The 20,652-nt window shown below is 52.3% G+C and overlaps 1 protein-coding gene across 4 annotated transcripts; it reads left to right on the forward strand.

Annotated features, from left to right (window-relative positions):
• Positions 1-15,873, forward strand: Tmem270 (transmembrane protein 270). 4 transcript variants are annotated; one of them, XM_060382225.1, is made up of 4 exons: positions 1-177; positions 7,956-9,046; positions 14,364-14,801; positions 15,571-15,873. In XM_060382225.1, exons 2-4 carry the CDS (start codon positions 8,528-8,530, stop codon positions 15,853-15,855), a joined length of 1,242 nt encoding a protein of 413 aa, XP_060238208.1. In that variant the 5' UTR covers positions 1-177; positions 7,956-8,527; the 3' UTR covers positions 15,856-15,873. The 4 variants fall into 4 exon arrangements, with proteins under 4 accessions (XP_060238208.1, XP_060238210.1, XP_060238209.1 ...); XM_060382226.1 differs by lacking the exon at positions 1-177 and adding an exon at positions 4,644-4,777 and having other exon boundaries at positions 15,571-15,866; XM_060382227.1 differs by lacking the exon at positions 7,956-9,046.
• Positions 15,874-20,652: the final 4,779 nt, after the last annotated feature.

Here is a 20,652-nt window from a genome sequence, read left to right on the forward strand (position 1 = left end):
GGAGGCTGCTAGTGAGGTCATGCAAGCAGTGCACGGACCGGCATCCTCGAGAGAAGACTCCTTGGCGGAGCATCTGCCAGTTGTGGGGGTCCAAGGGTGTGTCCTTCATGAGTGTTACCGTGTCCATGCTGGCATTGGTTTTGGGTGGCGGAATTACCAAAATGGACCGGTACTCTAGTAAGTGACTTGGACATGGGTAGAATCACTTCTTTGGTCTGTGGTTGTTCTCTCTATTTGGAGTGACAGGAAATAGACTAAAAGTAACTCAAGAGACCCCCCAGGGTGCCCTCGCAAGGGCTGAAGGCTTTTGGGGGGTAGGCAAATAGGGACTGAGCCAGCCAGTGCCAGCCAGGCCGTCTTCTTTGCAGCCATATTTCTTGTCACCAGGCTCAATTCTGAAGTTTCTGGTGTCACGGTGGTCCCCTCTGCCAGTTGCTTGCAGAAGATAAGCCTCAGTATTGAAAACCTAGTCACTGGGTGCTACATATTTCAATACAACAGGGGATAACCTGGCTCGGTTCATTCAAATGTAATATTTGCGTGTGTGATTTTACATGCTTGTGTGTTTTGCTGTCTGGTGGCAGGATGGTTATTGTTTTGTTTTGAGACATGGTTTCTCTGGGTAGCCTCGACTGTCCTGGAACTTGCTATATCTATAGTCCAGGTTGGCCTTGAACTCGCAGCAACCCACCTGCCTTTGCCTCCCTGAGTGCTGGGATTAAAGGCGCACACCACCACCTCCTAGCGAAGATGGACTTTCACTCCGTCCAGAGGAAGCCATTACCAGAGAGGCTCAGTGGTTCAGTTAGTGGGAGACATCACTGTAGAGTCAGGTGTTTAAGGCAGCACCTGTGACCACAGCAGGTGACATGGGAGTCTCGTGACAAAGACCAAGCTTGTTGGAGGTTTGAAAGGAGAGTAAGAGGGAAGAGGGCTGAGTAGCTCTAGCCTTCTTCACGCACACTAGCCATGTGTGTGAAGTGTTGCAGGCTGTGAGGGAAGCTAGGTTTTAGAGGGCAGCATGCACACTGCACATGGGAATCTGTCCTAGGTAACGGATGTGAGGTGAGTGTGTGGGACAGTATTGGCTTCCACTGCAAATGAAAGAATGGTGCACGGCAGGCCCCTCATGGAGGGGGCCATGCTCGGGTCCAGTGTAGGAAACAGAATGATCAGTGTGATCTGGGAGCTCAGGGAGGCCATCAGGACCCAGTCATGTCACAGTTCCTGTCTGTTACCTTTGGCCCCCAAACCTTGGTGCCCAGTCTGTGAACTCACGATGCTGGGACACCTCTATAGGAAAAGGGGGAGAGTTTGGGCCTTGGTGTTATGTGGCTGAAAATCATCCTTAGGGAGGTCAAGGCAGGAGGATCAGAAATTCAGAGCTGGCCTGCATTATGTAGCGAGAGTCTTCTTTTTAAAATGGATTTCTGCTGTAATCCCAGCACTCAGGAAGGCAGGGACAGGCAGATCTCTGTGAGTTCAAGGCCCACAAAGCGAGTCTACAAAGCGAGTATAAATAAATAAATAAAATTTTAATTGGAAGGTTGGGGTTGATCTTTAGTTTTCATTGAGCTACAACTTCCTGCTTCCGTTTTTAAGTGTTTGCAGCTTCTTGCCAGAGTGGGTGATTGATTAGTGTCCTCAAGATGAGTAAAACTTAATGGAGAAAATAAAGTTTCAGAAACTTAAGAAAAGACAGTGGAATGGGGAGGACAGCAGACAGTGTGACAGTGTGACTCTAGTTCTAGCTGCCATCATCAGGGTGAGCTGCCCCTTTTCCACTGCTGGGAGAATGCTCACTGGTCCAGGCCTGGGCAGTTGCGGGCTGTGAACTGAGCAGGGAAGCTGGAGACAGAACAGGCTGCTTTGCCACTTTGTGTCTAGTTAGGCTGGCACAACCTTTCTTTTTAAATTGTTACTGTATATAAAGCATAATCATACAAACTGTTACATTTAATGTGTGCATGAGTGTGGGCCCTCTTGGAGGGGAGAAAGGAGTTTCTTTCGGTGGGAAACTCTTGCTCAGGATTTGGGGCCTTCGGGGGACTCTGCTGTCCTGGGCTCAGGACCCAGGGATGGGGCTGTAGCTCGGAGGACTTGAGAGCAACCCTGCTAATATGCAGGATAAACAAGCATGTGATGGTAGAGAGGATAGGACAGGCGGCTTCTTGGCCAGGAGAGCCTGTGTAATTGATGAGCTCTGGTCCAATGAGAAACCTTCTTCTTGTTAGTCTTCTTGTTTGTTTGTTTTATTTTTCAAGACAGGGTTTCTCTGTGTAGCCTCGGCTGCCCCGGAACTTTCTCTGTAGACCAGGCTGGCCTCGAACTCACCTGTCTCTGCCTCCTGAGCGCTGGGACTAAAGGTGGCCGTCAGTACCACCTAAAACCTTGTTCTTAAAGGAGATAGATGGTATCCTGAAGATGATGCCTGAGGTCTTGGCATGCAGCCACAGTCACACACTCAGACACACACAGATACACACACACACACACACACACACACACACACACACATACACTCAGCCACACACAGATACACACACACACTCAGACACACACAGATACACACACACACACACTCAGATACACACAGATACACACACACACTCAGATACACACAGATACACACACACACTCAGATACACACAGATACACACACACACTCAGATACACATAGATACACACACACACTCAGATGCACACAGATACACACACACACAGATACACACAGATACATACACACACACATTCACACACACACACACACTTAGATACACAGATACACACACTCAGGTACACACACACACACACACACACACACACACACACACATACACACACGCTTCTGGCCAGCCTGAGCATAGCAAGCATGGTGCTGGCCGACCTTGTCCTTCTCTCCATTCCCTCTCCCTTCCTAAAAACCATTAAGTTACATTTCTAGTGAGCTGCCAGCCTTCTCCCGGGGGGGCCACTTCCTCCTCCCGAGGCTGACCATCAAAGCATTCAAAGCGTTGAAGTCCAGCAATCAACAGCCCTCCTTGGCTGTCCTAATTAACAGATTAATTAAGACTGAACACCTTACCCTAACACGGGATTTCTCCTTTATAAACCGACATTTCCCTGTGTGTCATGCTTGTCTCCTCTTCATTCAAAGTCAGTCCTTTGTCCTCTGGGACAAACACCCCTTACCCCAGGCCCTTTTCCCTCTTTTCCCTCATCCTCTGTCTCTGGTTTTTGCCTCTTATTCCCTGCCCTCTGTCCCTCTGGGGGCAAATGAATATCCTTTGTGCTGAGAACTTGGTCTTGGGGATCCTGAGCGGATGCTTTTCCTTTCCACGGAGATATGATCACAGAAGGCTTGTGCACTCTCTCTGCCCACCCTCTGCCCACCTCATATAGGCTTCATCTTCTTCACTAGGTACCCGGGTCAACTGCTTAGGTCACGCCTGCTGGGGGCAGGTCCGACTCCATAAAGCCGCTCCTTCCTGTTGCTGGTTCTCAGGAGGGCCCTCTCTGGACACATCAAAAATCCATCCCCGTTAGAATCCTGCAGCCGGGAGGCAGATTCCCACGGTCTCCTGTGTCCCGTGTCCTGCAGACAGTGAGTGTGGCTCGCCCTTTACTGGAGCAGCCAGCTTTTCTCTGGCCTTGCTGCCCTGGCTGGGCGCCACCGTGAGCAGTGGCTGAACACCTCAGCATTTGGGGGAGAGGGCGCAGAACCTGTCTGAGGCTCCAGGAGCCCGAAGTGCATGGCATGCAGCTCGGGACTGCTGCAGGACCTGTGGGGGCCCCCAAGTTCTGTGGTCATCTGCGTTGTCTGACTTTTCTGCTTGCTGTACATGGTCGGGGATGGCTGCCTCATGTGTGTGCCAAACAGGAGCACTGAAGACGTGATGTGAGAGTGGCAGGTGGGTCGATCTTGGATCTTGGGGGTTGGCCTGTTGCTGGTGTCTGTGTCCTGGGCAACCCAGTGTCAGCGGAGGCATCTCCAACCCTCTCCACACGGAGACCAGAGCTGGAGGCTGTGCTCTATCTGGGCTGGCTCAGCTGCCTGCCGCTGGGAGGGCCCCCCGCTGTGGAGCCGGTGCCCAGCTAACAAGACCAGCCCCGTCCCTCTGAGGGCTCCATGGAGAGCTCAGACAACAGCAGTGCATAGGGGGGCACTCTCTGTGTTTTGGGCTTGTTTCTCGGTGGCCAGCTCAGACCACCTTGTGAGTTAACACTGTATCCCTGCCCCTCTGACTGAAGAGTCCTTCCCCAGGCTCTAGAGCAGTAAACTTACCTTGGACGGACAAGGTGAGTACAATTCTCCCACAGAGCTGCCTGCAAGCTGAGCAGGGTCCTCTCTGGCTGCACTCTCCTGAATCAGCGCAGTGTTGGGGCGCCATTTCCACGGCTGGAGCTGCCTGAGATTTCTAGGAGCATGTGGCCCTAATAGTCACTGGTCCCCTGAGCTGGACTTGGGTGCAGTCAGTTCATGGTCTGCCGTTACCATCTGTATCTGGGGTGACTAGGGTCAGATTAAAATGGACAGAGTTGATATAGGCATGTTAATGCCAGAGTGGCTGCCTGTTGGGGGTTGGGCAAGCTGGGACCGAGCCAGCAAGGTGCCAGCCTGGCCCACTCTGAAATACTCCCAAAGGTCTTCATGTCACCGGGCTCAGCTCTGCAACTGCCGAGAGTCTGCGGCCTTGGCACTTTTGGCACTTGTCTGAGGAAGATAAGCCTGAGTATTGGTCACCACCGGCCTCTGGCTGCCAGTCACTGTACCATGGTAAGATGGATGTCAGTTGATGGAGAACTGTAGCCTGCCTGAGTTCATTGGGATAGTGTGTGTGTGTGTGTGTGTGTGTGTGTGTGTGTGTGACCAGGGTCCAGGTCAGTTGTTGCTATCAATCAGTTTTCCACTGTTTCCTGAGGTAGGATCTCCTTAGCTCCTTTCTCTTTCCACTTCGGGGACAAAATGCTGGTCAGTGGCTACAGAAGGGTTCATTTTGACTCATAACTGAGGATAGGACAGTGACCTGTGGGAACAGGATTGCAAGGCAGCTGGTCACGTTCTGCTGCCAGGAAGCAGGGCTACCGCTCCCCCTGCCTTCCTTGATTTTCATTTTGTGCTGGTGGGGGGCGTTCCGTGGAATCGTGACAGTGTCTTCCTGTGTGGCTGTGGCTGACCATGAACTCACAGAGACCCATTCGCCTCCTCCTTCTGTATTTGTAGTATTGATCCCGTGGAGTACCTGGGGTGAGGCCCAGGCCCTGGGCTGGAGACTAAGGAAGGGGTTAATGAGCACTCAGCCGGGCAGAGAATTGGACAGAATTGAGAAGTTGGGGCAGGGCAGGCCTGGGGTACTGGAAGGGCTCCGGGATCTGTGCAGAGGTCCACAGCCCTGACAGCAATGGCTGAGAAGGTTCAGACCAGGGCTTCAGCCTCGCTGAGCCCCTGTGAGCTGAGCCTGCTCAGTGTGGGACACTGCTGCTGAGCCCTTGAAATGTGGCTGGTGTTGAGGACCCTAATACCACCGTTTGGTCTTCTGTTTTCTTTTCCTTTTTCTTCATGATTTGGACATCCCAGTGAACCCCAGGCTGTCCTGAAAGGGGATCATCCGGGGCCTGGAGTGAGTGGTCACCTTGCCATGCTCACTGAGGGGCATTTCCTTTTAGTTTTGAAGACAGGATCTCATGCTGACCTTGACCTAATTCTGTTGGGGATGACCTTGAACTTCTCCTCCTCCTGCCTCTAGAGTGCTGGGATTACAGATGTATGCCACCTTGGGTTATGGGTCATAGGTCAGGGTTGTGAGGTGCAGGGATGGAAGCCAGGCTTTTGGCATGTTAGGTTAACACCTTACCAATCGAGTTACAGCTCCAGCCTCCCCATGGGTCCCTCTGATGGCTGGGCCTTGAGCTCAGGATGGAGGTCAGCCTGGGAGAGATGGAAGGAGCTGAGCATGACTCTGCCCTTAATGTCACCTTAATGTCAGGAGCCAATGGGCCTGTGTTGAGTGGAAAAGGCTGAGGAGGGCTCAGGATACGGGGTGAGGGACCACGTGACTTCTGGGTAGGTCAGGAAGTACAGCACCTGGTGTCCCGGGGAGAAGCACAGATAATCAGGAAGATGAGGAGAGGGATGTTGCAAAGACACAATGGAGGCCAAGGCTTGCCATGTTGTACAGGAGCAATCAAGAGAAGAGTAAACCCAGCGTCGAGCCAGGGCCTCTGGGCAGCCCCAGAATGTGGGTGTGGCCCTGAGGCCTGCGGATGGGGGGCAAGACCAGAATGCCCATTGGCCAGAACCTACAAATCTCATTTATGATGCTCTCTGGAGAGGGCTCCATCTACCTGTCACACGGTGGGGCCACTGGTGAAGCAAACATGAACCAAACATGATGGCTCATGGTGGCCTCCTCCTCCTTAATGCCACAGTCCTGTGGCATGAACTGAGAACAAACTTCCACCGTGTGAGCAATGAGATGCAGTTAACGAATTCCTATCAGATCTGTTTACACAGCAATCCTTTCTCCTCTCTCTGTTTTTTATTGTACGTGCATGTATGTGTGGTGGTTTGAATAAGAAGGGCCTCCGTACACTCACGTACTTGAATGCTTAGTCACCAAAGAGTAGAACTCTTTGGGAGGATTAGGAAGTGTGGCTCTGGTGGAGAAAATGTGTCACTCAGGGTGGGCTGTGAGTTTTGAGTGGACTGGCACCATTTGCAGCGTGCTCTAGCTGCTGACCTGTTCATGACAACCTGTCTTTACTCTGCCATCATGGACTCTAACTCATGAAACCGTAGGCCCAGTTAAGCACTTTCTTGTATGAGCTGCCTTGGACACAGTGTTTGGTCACAGCAATAGAAAGGTGATGAAGAAATCTAGCTTGTCCTTGAACTCAAAGCCTTTGCCTGCCTCTGCATTCTGAGGTCTGAGCTTCTTCCCAGTGTGGGCCTTTGGTGGTGGCCATCTTTGATCCCAACATTCAGGAGACAGAGGCAGGAGGATCTCCAAGTTCAAAGCCAGTCTGGTCTACAGAGTGAGTTCTGGGACAGCCAGGGACACACAGAAAGATCCTGTCTCTAAAAACAAAACAAAATGAAATGAAACAAAACAAAAGAGAAAAAGCTCCAGGCTTGGTGGTATTCACTTGTGTGCCAGCACTGAGGAGGTGGAGGCAGGTGGATCATGAGTTTGACATTACATAGCAAGTCCCCTTTTCTAAGAAGGAGAGGGATGGTTAAGAAGGACAGAAAACCCTGCAAGCTGAATCCTGAGCTATCTGGGAACCTCCGTGCTGGACCTTTAGGCTCATTCCATTGGCCAGAGTGGTAACCATGGCCAACCGTGGCTGGCCAGTTTCTGGCAGTGAGTCAAGGAAGAGAGCGAGGCCGCACCAGCTGTTTCTGATGCCTGGCATTCAACTTAGACCAATAAACAGGGAGGGAGCGCCTCTCTTCCCCTCTAAGTCATGTTTTAATTCGATTTTATTACTAATGGCGATGTGTGTATCCATGTAGAGAGAAAAAGGATTTCTTAGCATTAGATGGAAACTCTTGCTCAGAACTGAGGTTTTAGGGTAACTTTGCTGGACCATGGATCCAGAGCTGGGAGTGTAGCCTGGAGTTTGCCTCCCAGCACCAGCATAAACACGCTGGATGTGGTGGTGTGTGCTGGTCAAGCCAGCTCAGGGAGGTGGAGACACAGGCGCTTCTGGACCAACTAGCCAGCCAGTGTAGCCTTGCCAGTGAGCCCGGGCCCATGTGATCCCCAACACACAGGTGTACACACACACAAGCTTGCCCATGTGCACACACATTTAACCAGTGTGCTCGGGTGCACACACATACATTATAGAAGAAGGAAAGAAAAAGGTCAGGGAAAGTGCCAGGAGCTGAAGCTCCTCTCTCTACCCCCCAACCCTCCAGAGCCTCATGGAGGCGTAATCTCTTTCACCAGATGGAGCCCTGGGTCAGCCGCTGTGGTCACACTTGCTGGAGAGGGACATTCGATTCTACCCGGATAGCTGTCAGTGGCAGCGGCGTCTCTTACTAGCCCTGTGCCCCTCCGCCTCACAGGGAACACGCTTGCTCTGGATGCTTGAAAGTCCACCCTCAGTTCTTGAACTCCTGCACCCTAGAGCTGGACCCCCCTCTCTTCCTGGTCCTGCCACCAGCAGACCCTGAGTATGGCCAGCACGGGACAAGAGGCCACCAGCCTCTCCATGGCAGCCCTGGCCTGGCTGAGCGCCATCGCAAGCTGCGTGCTGCCCATTCGAAGGGTGACGTTTTTAGAAGACGAACCCAGGTGGCAGCCTTGGGAGGGCCTGTGGCACGTGTTCAGGAAAACAGATGGATGCAGCATAGACTCTGGCACCAGGCCCGCTGTAATGCAGGACCTGCGGATGTCCTGAATCCTTGTGGTCCTCAGCGTCACTGGAACCTGGCTGGGTTTGCTGCTGTGCATGGCTGGGGACAAACACTGAGCGTGTGAAGAACGAGAGTGTTGAAGGCAAGATTGTGAAGGCGGGCATGTTCTTTGGCATTGGCTTTCTGGCGCTGACGTCCCTGTCTTGGATAACATACATCATCAGCCATGGTTTCTCGAACCCGCTGTTGGGCTACGTGGCCTGGGCCAGCTCAGTGCGACTATTTTGGGGGGAGCCTGCTGTGTTTCAACTGTCCCTCATGCAGTGGCCTCCCAGATGCACTGTGGACATGGTCACAGTTGCTTCAGGAGCCAACAGCAACGACTCCGGGAAGTTTCTCTCTACCTTTAAATTGTTTGTTAGACAGACCTCAGACCATCTCATAACCCTATTCTGGCAAGTGTTCCTGACACAGCCCTGGATGGAGCAGGGTCCTGGAGAACTTACTCAGGAGGCTTCCCTCCTGGGGATAGAATCGCTGGAGGAAGACAAGGCTGGAGGAAGAAAATACACATGGATGGGGTCAGCTTCACAGTGGACCCCAGACATGCAGCTGGATGGATGTCACCGTGCTGAGGCGGGGCTTCTTGGCGATGAAGCTACCCGAGTCGCCCATGAACCTGTAAGTGACCCAAATGGAGTCATTGTCCCCCCCCCCAAGCTGGACTGGGATGGAGTTGTTTCCTTGGTCTGTGGTTGCTCTCTCAATTTGGGGTGACTGGAAATAGAGCAGGAGGGAAGCAGCGGACTGAGGCATGATAATGCTTGCTGGCTGCTGGGGGATGGGCAAGAAGAGAATGAGGCAGGCTGGTGCCTCCTGACCCACTGTGACACCTTCCTAACAGTCTTGTCACCAGGCTCAACTCCAATGTGTAATTAAAAAATAAACTCAACTAGCCAGGTGTGGTGGTGCACGCCAGTGAACAGGGAGGTGGGGGCAGGTGGATCTCTGAGTTCGAGGCCAGTCTGGTCTCAAAGTGTGTCTAGAACAGCCAAGGCTACACAGAGAAACCCTGTTTCGGGGGGGGGGGGGAAGCCTTGATAGTGAAATTCCTCTTTAAATTTTAAACTGTTTGAAGCTTATTTGACAGGTGCTGTACTGCTATTCACCCATTCAGCCCTTGGTCAGCTTCTAGTTTTAGTTTCCCATGTGTTTCATAGACAGCTTTGCACAATCACTTCCTGTATGGCTCTGAGTTTCTGCATCAGGCTCTGGGCTCTGCATAATTTTCTGTTTGTCTCATAAAGTCATTTGTGCATGGCGAACCCCTGACTCTTTTGTTTTTCTAAGGAAGGAGAGATAGTATCTCACCGTGGCTTTGAGTCACTTTACTCCTTGATTACTAACAAGATTTGACAATCTTTACGCAATCCTGATGGTTCTTTTGGTTTATTTTGTTCCTAGCTATCTTGGTTCCTGTGCCCATCAGGTCCTTTGACTTAAAAAAAAAAAAAAGTTAACTCTTTTTTTCTCTTCCTGTGGGTGTGGGTACACACACGACAAGGGTTTTGCTGTGGAGGTCAGAGAACAAATGTGGCAGTCTTTTTTCACCATGTGGGTGGGTCTTGGGGATGGAGCACAGGTCATCGGGGTTGGCATTAGTCTCTTTCTCCATGACCTCTGGTTTTCCTTTCTCCTCAGTGTTGGGAGTGGTCTTGAACTTGTTAGCCTTGTACTTTACCACCCTCAACTTTCCGCACTTGGTTCTGTCCTCCTACCGTGTATGTCTCCAGGATCAAACTCAGGTCAATGGGCCTGACAGCAAGCACCTGTATTGTGCACTGGCCCAGTATTTTCTTCCTTCCTTTTATTTTGAGACAGGGTCTCTCTCTCTCTCTCTCTCTCTCTCTCTCTCTCTCTCTCTCTCTCTGTATACATATGTTGTTTTTGTTTGTTTTCAAGACAGGGTTTCTCAGGGTAGCCCTGGCTGTCCTGGAACTCACTCTATAGTTTAGGCTGGCTTCGAACCTGGAGATCTCCCTGTCTCTGCTGGGATTAAAAGCGTGCACCACCATGCCTGGCTCCATTATTTTATTTCTAACACTTTCTTTTATTATTTTCTGAAGTATACAAAAATGGTAGATATGCCATCATGCACATTCCTATGGGAACATATATATATATACACATATGTGTATGTATTGCTAAAATGGCTTTATCCAAGTCGTATTAATTTTAAAAAAAATGTTAAAAACTTGAAATAAGCCAGGCAGTGATGGATCACCACCCCCACCCAAAACAACAAACAACAAACCCAAACCAACCAGCCAACCAGACAACCAACCCCAGCAACCTTGCAAAAGCAGGTGCAGGGCAGAAGAATCAGAAGGTAGCCTTAAATACACAGAGAAATGGAGGCCAGGCTGGGTGTTTTCAATCCCCGGTTCTGCACGCTTGAGAGAGTTAAATAAAGACTGTGAGTCTCTGGGTGGCTCCTCTTCTTGTAACCCGGGCATTGATGGGAAATGCACAAGGAGTGCTCTCAGGTGCCCCAACCAGGCTGTTAACCAGGAAGCTGGCCTTGCAGGTGATCGGCCAAAAATCAAACTTTCTCACGCCCGCCCAGCACCCTGCTTGCCCGCGGTGTCTCCTGCCCCCGCGTGGCCGCATCGCGACACTGCACCCGCTCGGAGCCCTTCTAGGTATTGCTCTGCGATCATGCTTTTTCTCCAGGGTGTGGGACCCGGAATGACGCCTCCTGGCGCGGTGCAAGACAGCGTCCACTGCTTTCTCCGTGCTCCCAGCCGGTCATCCCTGATCTTCTGTATGGGGAAACTCCAAGGCTGCACAGCACAGAATGCACACTTGTTCTCCAGCCCGATGTTGATGAGGGAGGGAGGTCTGGGGCTGAGGACAGTGAGGTCTCAGTTGAGGAAGCTATATCGGGGCTCATCATGGGACAAATCTGCTACCCTAGGGTCCAGCTTGGAAGGCAAGGCCATACAGATTTCATCTCCTCCTTCCTCCTTCTTTTTGCTCTTCTCTCCCCAACTCCCTACCTCCCACCACCCATGCCTGACAGGTAAACTAGGCTGCTTCTGAAATTTGCTCTGAGCTGTTTCCCCCAGGGCAGATAGAGAATTGACCCTATGGGTCAGCCAACTGGCCTGTGATCACCATGTAGCCAGACTTGACCTGAGCTCTTAGAGGATCAGGGAAGGGGATCTAGGGAAAGGGGTAGTGTCTCATGTGGCAACTGGGTCCCCATGGCAACTGGACCCCCACCCTGTGGCATCTGTGAGGTCACCCTGCCTTTCCTGGCTGGAGGAATGGATGGAGGCCAGACATGGAGGCCGCTCCCTGGGTCAGATCTGGCCTCCTCAGAATTCTGCTGCAGGTTGGGAGGCTCTCTATGCTGGTAAGCAGGGCAGGGACAGGAGACCTGGAGAGATTCAGCTGTTCCCAGCCATCAGGGAGAAGGCCCATCCCCAAACTATTGTGGCATGGCCATCTTCCTTCCTTCCCCTCCCTGCCTCCTTTCTCTGTTCCCCTTCCTTCTTTTTCTTTATTCATATTTAGTTTGAGATATTATTATTTGGCCCCAGCTGTCCTGGTACTTGCTATGTAGAGCAGGCTGGCCCTGCACCACTAGACCCGCCCCTTTCTTTCCTTTAAAAAGATTATATTTATGTGTGTGTGTGTGTGTGTGTGTGTGTTGGGAGTCAGTTCTCTTCTTCCAGCATTGTGGGTTTTGGGGATAGTACTCAGGTTGTCAGACTCGGCAGCAAGCAGCCTTTACCTGCTGAGCCATCTCACTGAGCTCTTTCCCCTTCCTCTGTCTTCCCTTCTCCCTCCCCTGCCTCCTCCCCTCCTTCCTCCTCCCTCTTCCCTTCTAGTGGGTATGATGAGTGCAAAGGCACATGCCTGTGTGCACACGGAAGCCAGAGGCGCTGGAAGGCCTTCCTACCACTCTCTACCTTATTTCTTTGATCCCCTGAACTTGGAGCTGATAGATTTGTTTGTTTATTTATTTGTTGTTTTTTTTTTTTCTGACTTAACAAGCCCCAGAGATTCTCCTGTCTTCAAGAGCCTCAGTGCTGGGGTGGCAGGCACGCACTGGGCCAAGCTGGCACTGGCTTGCTGTGTGGGTGCTAAGACAAAAACCCTGCTCTAATTCTCTCTCTCTCTGTACCGTGGCTGTCCTGGAGCTCACTCTGTAAACCAGGCTGGCCTAGAACCCATAGAGATCTACCTGCCTCTGCCTCCTAAATGTTGGGATTAAAGATGTGTGCCATCACTGCCTGGCTTCAGCAGCAAGCACTCTCTCAACTGCTGAGCCATTTCTCTAGTCCTCTCTTCTCGTCCTCCTCATTCTCCCCTCCCCCCCACATTCTCACTGTGTGGTCCAGTGGTCTAGGCTGTCCTCAACCATGTAGCTAAGGTTAGCCTCAAAACTCACTGGCCTTGGACTCCTGACCTTCTGCTGGGACCACAGGTGTGTGCCCCTCAAGCCTGGCTTCCTATCCTGGTCCTTCAAAACCTGCAGTTCCTAGACTCGGATGGTCCTGTGGTTGTAGGGCATTAGGGAGTCTGGGTTGATCACCTCTGTCCCGTGGGCTGGAGTATTTAGGCTCTCAGTAAGTGGAAGATACCCTTGGCCAACTTGCCACTCAGCCCTGGAAATTGTTTTTTCTTTTTTTAAGATTTGTTTATTTCTTATGCATACAATGTTCTGTCTGCATGTACACCTGCACTCCAGAAGAGGGCATCAGATCTCATTATACCATGTGGTTGCTGGGAATCAAACTCGGGACCTCTGGAAGAACAGCTCCTGCTCTTAACCTCTGAGCCATCTATCTCTCCAGCCCCAGACCTGGAAATCTTGTTTCTCCTTTTATACTTCTCACAGTAGGTCTGTGATTGAGTCGGTCACCCTTCCCCCACGTCTACATCTCTGTCCCTAATGATACCTTTATTCCCAGCATCTCTCATGATGCCAAGGGCAACCAGGGTTTCCAGGCAAGCCCAAGAACTTGGGGGAAAGTCAACCGGCCAGTGTTCAAATCCTGAAGAGTTAAGGGGGAGGTCATCTTACTTATTTATCAGTTTTTAATTCTTATTAATTATGATTATTGTGATGTGATGTTCGTGGTGGGTGCTCGCTTGTGGTAACACCTATGTGGCTGTCAGAGGAAGATTTGGGGGAGCTGGTTTTCTCTCCTTCCCTCTCTATATGGGTTCTGTGATTATACTGAGGTCAACAGTCTTGTGGGGCGAGAGCTTCAACCACTGAGCAATCTCTGTTCTTTTTGTTTGTTTGTTTGTTTGTTTCATGTAGCCTCGGTTAGCTATGAACTTCCTGTGCAGCCAAAGAGTACCTTAAATTTCAGATCCTTCTGCCTCTGTCTCCCCACTGCTGAGATCACAGGCATGCGCCACCCCTCCTGGTTTATACAGCGGTGGGGCTGGAGCCCAGGGTTTTCTTTCTTTCATTCTTACTTTTTTTTCAAGACAGGATTTCTCCGTGTGGCCTTGGCTGTCCTGGACTCGTTTTGTAGACCAGGCTGGCCTCGAACCCACAGCCACTTACCTGCCTCTGCTTCAGTGAGTGCTGGCATTACTGGCTTGAACCAGGGTCTCATGCATGCCAGGCAAGCTCTCCACAGCTGGGCTCCTTCCCCATGCCTGGAAGTCACTCTTAAAAGGTTCGTGACAGGACAGGGTGGCGCATGCCTTCAATCACAGTACTTAGGAAGCAAAAGCAAGAGGATCTCTGTGAGTCCAAGGCCAGCCTGGTCTACACAGTGATCTCTAGGACAGTCAGGATTACAGTGAGAGAACCCCATCTAAAAAGAAACCCAAATCAAATAAATACATAAACAAAATAAAAGAGAGACTATTCTTGTGGATTCACAAGTAAACTGAGGCTTGGCCCTCAATGACCAGGCAGTTCCTCCAGGGGTGACATTGCTAACGCTGGGTCCCCATCCTCCCACAGCTGATCCAGAACCGCAGGCACTTGTACGATTTCCTGCTCCTGAAGATGGCCGCCTTTCAGCACTGGGTACTGGGACTGGCCCAGGAGGCCAGGGGCTCCGGCAGTGACCAGGTCCACCTGCTTCCGGGAACCACTGTAACCTGCTGTCTGGGCTTGGCCCTTCGAGCTGGACTGGCATTGCTCTGGGTCCCCATGTGGCTGGTCCTCTGCGGACCCAGGCTGGTGTACGAGGTTGGGCTGTGCTGCACCTGCACCTCGAGACGGGCCCTGCAGCGGCTCGGTGCCTGGGAAGCTCTGGGGGGACCCGCATCCAGGGCCAGGGACCTGCTTCTCTCCTGTCTGCACAGCCTCATGCTGGTGGCCTTGCTGCTGCTGCTGCTGACCTGGAGGCTGCTGCAGAAAGCCCATCGCTTCAGTCTGGGCTGGCTGCCCAGCCAGGTGGGTCAGCCAGGATGCCGGCTGGGGATGCTGACTGGCCCGGGGAATTCTGGCTGTGGCCACAGCTGCTCAGTACCAGCCATGGGCAGGACCTGGGGGCCAGTTACCACGCTCTTTAAAAACATCTAATTTTTAAAGTGTGTGTGTGTGCATGCAAACAGGTGTTCTCAGAAGCCAGAAGAGAGCACCAGGCCTCCTGGAGCTGGAGTTACAGGCAGCTGTGAGCCTGATGTGAGCAACAGAGCCCAAACTGGAGTCCTCGGCAAGAGCTCTTAGCTTGCTCTTAGCCACCAACCCCTCTCTCCAGCCCCACTTTTACTTTTAATTTTTTTTTCAGACAGGGTTTCTCTGTGTAGCCTTGGCTGTCTCAGCACTCAGCAGTGCTAGGATTAAAGGTGTGTGCTACTACACGCATAGAGTGTTACTTAAAAGAAAACATTATTTGTGTGTGTGTATGCAGGCATGTGGGCATGCTTGGGTCTGCGCTATAACCCCAGCACTAGGGAGACAGGGCCAGAGGCAGGCGGATCTCTGTGAGTTTGAGGCCAGCCTGCTCTACAAAGTGAGTCCAGACAGCCACGGCCACACAGAGAAACCAAACAACAACAACAACAAAACCCAAACCCAAAAACCCAAGTGGGCGTAGAGGAACAGCAGGGTTTGCTTCTTTTCTTCTACCCTGTGGGTGCTGGGGCTTCAGACTTGGCTTGCTTGAGGCATCCCTTGGGCCCTTACCAGTGTCATCTTGCCTGCCCGGACCCTCCTACAGAATTCGGTGTTGCTCGGAGCCCTGGCACTGCTGAGACGCCTCTACTTGTGGGCGGAGCACGTGACCACACTCATGTCCTGGAACCTGGTCTATCTTGTCACTTGGACTACCTGCCTTGCTTCCCACCTGCTTCAGGCTGCCTTTGAACACACAGCCCAACTGGCCCAGGCCCAGGAGGCCAAAGCCCAGGAGACCTCAGGGCCCCCACCTCAATTCTTAATTCCAGAATCCTCCACCACTGAGCCTGGGCCCTTTCCAACCCAGCCTGCAACCCCTGGAGAATAAATGTGTCCCCCACCTGCCTTTCGGACTCACCAGTGTCCTACATACTTGGACTGGAAGGCTATTCTGTGTCATTTGTGTGCATGTGTATCTGTGTGTGCCTGTGGTTATGGGGACACATAGATGAAATCCCAGGTTCAGGTGCCTCTGGGAAGGAAATCACATTTCTCAAGTGTCTTTCAGGTGTCACATTATCAGCTTCCTCAGACACATCATCATTTGGTTTGTCTCTTAGCAACCCTAGCATTTGGCTTGACCGTTATTTTCCACACAAGAAAATTGAGCCTCGGGGATTGGCTATTTCCAAGGGCATGGAACAAGTCAGAACCGGCTCAGGTCTCAAGATGGCTTTGTTTCCCAGGCCTCTGACCTAAATCAGAATTTGAAGGTTCGTAGTGCCCCGGGGATTTAAAGGGAGCTGGGCAGTTAGAGACTCTGGCCTCTGGGGGACGCCAGGACCTCACAGTTTAGAGATGTAGAAAAAAAATTTTTTTTTGAGCAACACTCATCCATTTGCCTGCACACAGGCCTGGACCCACACACCCACCATTGCATTCACACACCTGCCCACCCATCCAGAGGACTCTCCCTCCCCTCCTCCTTCTCTCCCTCCCTCCCCTCCCTCCCTTCCTCCCTCCCTCTCTATCTCCCTCCTTCCATCCACTCAAAATTCACCCATCTATCCCATCTACCCTGAAGTTCACCTACCTACCCACACATCCATCTAACCATCCGTCCCCCAAATTCATTCCTCCATCCCTTTACCCCCAAATCCATGCGTCTATCCCAGAATGCACCTACCTGTCCTTCCCTCCATTCATTCCCAAATTCATTAGTTAGTCTAGTCTTCCCTCTTGTCTATTCCTCCTTCTTTCCAAAAATGGTAATCTCCTCCAAACAAGAGAAGGCTTAAAGTAGTCTCCTCAGCCTCTCCCTGGTGAAGGCTGGCGTCCTTCAGACAGGAGCTTGCTCAGGCTCTGGCCCCAACCGTGGGTGAGTGTCTCCTATGAGAAAAGAGAAGGGGCTGGTCTCCTGAGAGTCGGCCATCACCTCTCACCCCCTTTCTAGCTCAAGACCTGGCATCCCTGTGTGTGTGGAGGTTTAGAGAACCTTGGTCCCCACCCCACCCCACCCCATTCCTCATTTTCCGGGCAGCTGGTGCCTCCCTCACGACTTCAAATGGTTTAGGCTAGATGTGTCTCCAGGGGCTTCAAATAGGAAGCAACTTACCTGCGTTCGAGAGCCATCAGAGTGAGTTCCTTCTGTCCAAGGCAGCAGTTATGGAGTCTGTGGTATGACCTCCAAGCTCCCCATGAAACAGCAGCCTCTTATGGGTTCCAGGGCACCCACAACTTGTTGGGGAACCTGGATACCAGGCCCATGAAGGTGCTCGAGCTGCCAGGGGCCAGGGTAGGCCTCAGGGCATTTAGACTGGAACAGAGCAAAAAGCAAGTGGAGGGGCTGAAGAGGTAGCTCAGAGGTTAAGAGTATTTTGTTTATTATTGCCATTGTCTGTGTTTTGAGACTATGTAGCCCTGCCTGGTCTGGGGAGAGATTGGCCTGCCTCAGCCTCCTTAGCGCTATGGTTTAAGACTTTTACTATCACTCCTGCCTCTTTTCTCTTTGAGATAAAGTCTCGCTGGTTGGTCCATGCTAGCCCTGACATTACAGTTATTTCTCATGCTCCCAAATAGCTGGTATAACGGGGTGGCCAGGCTCGGGAAGCCCCTCCAGGAAGTGCTCAGTCAAGGGAGCTGACAAGGGAAGCGTGGTTAGGGGTTAGTGGGGTGGCCCTTCTTGGACTAGGCCATAGTCCAAGTTACTTGGATCCTACGACTGTGTTTTAGCCTCTCCGTGTGGCCTTGGATGAGGCTCTTGCCCTGTCTCAGCCTCAGTTTCCTTGTGTATACAGCACAATGAGGGAGGGCCCACCAGGCCTTGCCCCCACTGAGAAAGCTAAGCCGTAGCTGCAGACTGGTTAGGCCTTTTGTGTACACAGCCCTGGCCACTGGACCTTTACATAAGCTGCATGGAATCTGACCCCTGGCCCCCAGGCCCCAGGATATTGCTGTATTTGCTTTAGAGCCTTGGAGATAAATCCTCCAGCCTTTTAAAGACCCTAGTGGCCTGGGGCCAGGGTTTGGGAGAAAAGATTAGAATACCCTTCCTGGTTCTGCTCCCCGCCCCTCCCCCCCCAGTTCACTGATGTACTCTGAACAAGCTGAACAAGCCAACCATCTTGTGTGCAAAGCTCCCCCTCGTAGACGGAGGCGGGAATGCTCACTGGACCCTGTCACCGGGGATTCTGTCCGCCGCTCTCGGCACCTGTGTGCAGTTCTGCCCCGCTGCGCACGGCTTGGGGGCAGCTCGGGTGCATAGGCTGGGGAAGACTCGGGGAGGGGTGCTAGCCACAGGGGCGCCATCAGCCATGCTGGATGCAGACCGTCCAGGGTCGCTGCTTTGGGGCCACCCTTTCTCCTCGCCATAGCCCTTCTGTCAAGGTGAGCCTAATAACCTCACTCGTCCTCTGGGGTAAACTTTGGTTTGCTGTTGGGACCTTGGGAAGGGGGGAGTAGATGCTCGCACTTCCCCCTGGGAAGGAATTTTAGCAGCACACTTCAGCGTGTGCGTGTGGGCGTGCGGAGCACAGTGCAGGTCGGAGGACAACCTCAGGGGTTGGTCCTTGCCTTCTGCCTCGTTTAGGACAAACTCATGCTCCCCACTCTATACACCAGGCTAGTTGACCAAGAGATTCTCATATCTCCAGCTCCTACTTCACCCCAGAGCACGTAAAGCAACCCAGCTTTACGTGAGTTCTGGGGATTTGAACTCAGGTCCTCACCCTTTCCTGGCAAGCACTTTATGCATTGAGCCGTCGTATCCTCAGCCCCTCAGCTGCCTCATAACAATGCACAATTGGAGTCTTCGCTCTAGAATCTATGTGAAGTGACTGGCCAAGTGAACTCTGCAAGCCTCAGTTTCCCCATTTATGATCAACAACAGCACCCCAACCTCACAGGGCCATTGTTTAGTCTATGCATGTGCCATGATACTCCCACTGGCCCCACTGGCCCTGGCTAGCTCCTCTAGACTCGCTGGCTTCCCAGGGGCCACACAATGTGATAGGGTTCTGAGGCCTTGTGGCTGAGGGTCACCCGTGCATCTCTCCAGGCCTGCGAGTGTGGCATGGCTCCTTGGCTCGCTGAGAGAAAGCAAGTGGGGGAGCAGCAGGGAATGGGGGAAGGCTTTGGGCAGGGGGTGGGGAGCAAGCTGGAGGGCCGGCCGGCAGCTCCACGCAATCTGTCTGCTATGCAGCCTGGGCCCGGCCTGTATTTATTTATGCTTCGAGTGTATTTATATCAGCCCCTTTCTCATTATTGCGACAGGAAGCGGCTAGAATTGTTACCTGGCCGCCTAGGGGTCCCCCTCGGCCAAGACACACAGGGCCCTTGGCTGTCTCGCTGCGATTGTGAGGGGCCCATCCCTAGACTCTGGCCCTTCACTGACCCTCTCGCTAGCTCTGGCCCCAAATTGCTCTTATCTGTGGGGCCATAGCCTGGGTGACGGGTCTGCTTCAGTTTCTCCCTGTTCCCCTGGCCCTCACCCCAGCTGACCCCAAATAAGGCAAGGATTTCAGGGGCTACATAGGGGTGACCGGAGATGAACAGCCAGGTGGAACAACAGAAGATTTGGGGGGTGAGGGATCAAGGTCCCCCAGCTTAGGGATGGAAGCTTGGTTGTGCTGGTGTGGCATGGGGCTCTCTGGAGAGTAGCTCCCCACCAAGTCCACCGGAGCCTGGGTAGCTTTCCACCAGAGGCTGTCCCGCACCCTCACACCCTTGAAAGCACCCTCCGCCATCTCTCCCCCTTGTCCCTGGCTTGTCAAAAGTTGGGGGATCCTCTGGGGTCCTTATACTCCACTCAGAACTGCCCATCTCTTTCCCGACTCAGCTCTGGTCTTAGCTCCAGGTGGGGCTTGCCAGAGCCAAGAGGCGCAGCACCCTCCCCAGAGCTCCGGCCTGACGTGGCCTCAGCCTGGAGGCTCAATAGCCAGTCTCCCCACCAAGCCACAAGATGCTGACCCTGCTGTCCTGGGGTTGTAAAGAGCTCACTGTATAGCCCATAGCACCCCACTCCCAGCTTCCTTCCTCAGCAGGACTTAGGGGCTGATGTCTACCCACAGGTCTCAATGGCCCTGCGGTTGAATGGGGTTGACCTTTGACCTCTGCCTCTTATGGCTGCCATGCTTTAGTGCCTCAGAGTCAGGAGAGAATGGGGTCTCCTTGTTTTATGACCTTTGCCCCTGGTAGGGGATTGGGGGTGGAAGGCTCTCCTTAGGCAGTCAAAGCTTAAAGAGAAAACTTACATTGAGGGGCTGGGGAGAAGGCTCAGCGGTTAAGAGCAGTGGCTGCTTTTTGTAGAGGACCTGGGTTCAAATCCCAGCACCCATACAGCGGCTCAAAGTGGTCTGTAATTCCAGACCCAGGGGATTGGATGCCCTCTTCTGACCTTCTTGGGTATCAGACACACACGTGGTACACAGACATATGAACATGCAAAACACCCATACACATAAACAGCAACAACAAAGTAAAAGAACTTAAAATTTAACAAATTACATGTATTTGTTGGCTGTGTGTTTGTGCGTGTGTGTGCGAGTCAAGCTGGTCTTGAAATTATTCTAAGGCTGAGAATGACCTTGAATTTTTAATCCTCCTTCTTCGGCCTCTCAAATGCTGGAATTACAGACATGAGCTTCCAGCTAGGGACCAGACCTTAGGCTTTAGGCTTGCCAGGCAA

This window comes from Meriones unguiculatus, chromosome 4, assembly GCF_030254825.1.
Source record: "Meriones unguiculatus strain TT.TT164.6M chromosome 4, Bangor_MerUng_6.1, whole genome shotgun sequence".
In the NCBI taxonomy this organism is placed as follows: domain Eukaryota; kingdom Metazoa; phylum Chordata; class Mammalia; order Rodentia; family Muridae; genus Meriones; species Meriones unguiculatus.

Coding starts and splice junctions, on each gene's coding strand:
- Tmem270 (XM_060382225.1), top strand. CDS start 8,528: ATGTTCTTTGGCATTGGCTTTCTGGCGCTGACGTCCCTGTCTTGGATA. Junction 9,047..14,363: donor CCCGAGTCGCCCATGAACCT/GTAAGTGACCCA, acceptor ATCCTCCCACAG/CTGATCCAGAACCGCAGGCA. Junction 14,802..15,570: donor TGGGCTGGCTGCCCAGCCAG/GTGGGTCAGCCA, acceptor ACCCTCCTACAG/AATTCGGTGTTGCTCGGAGC.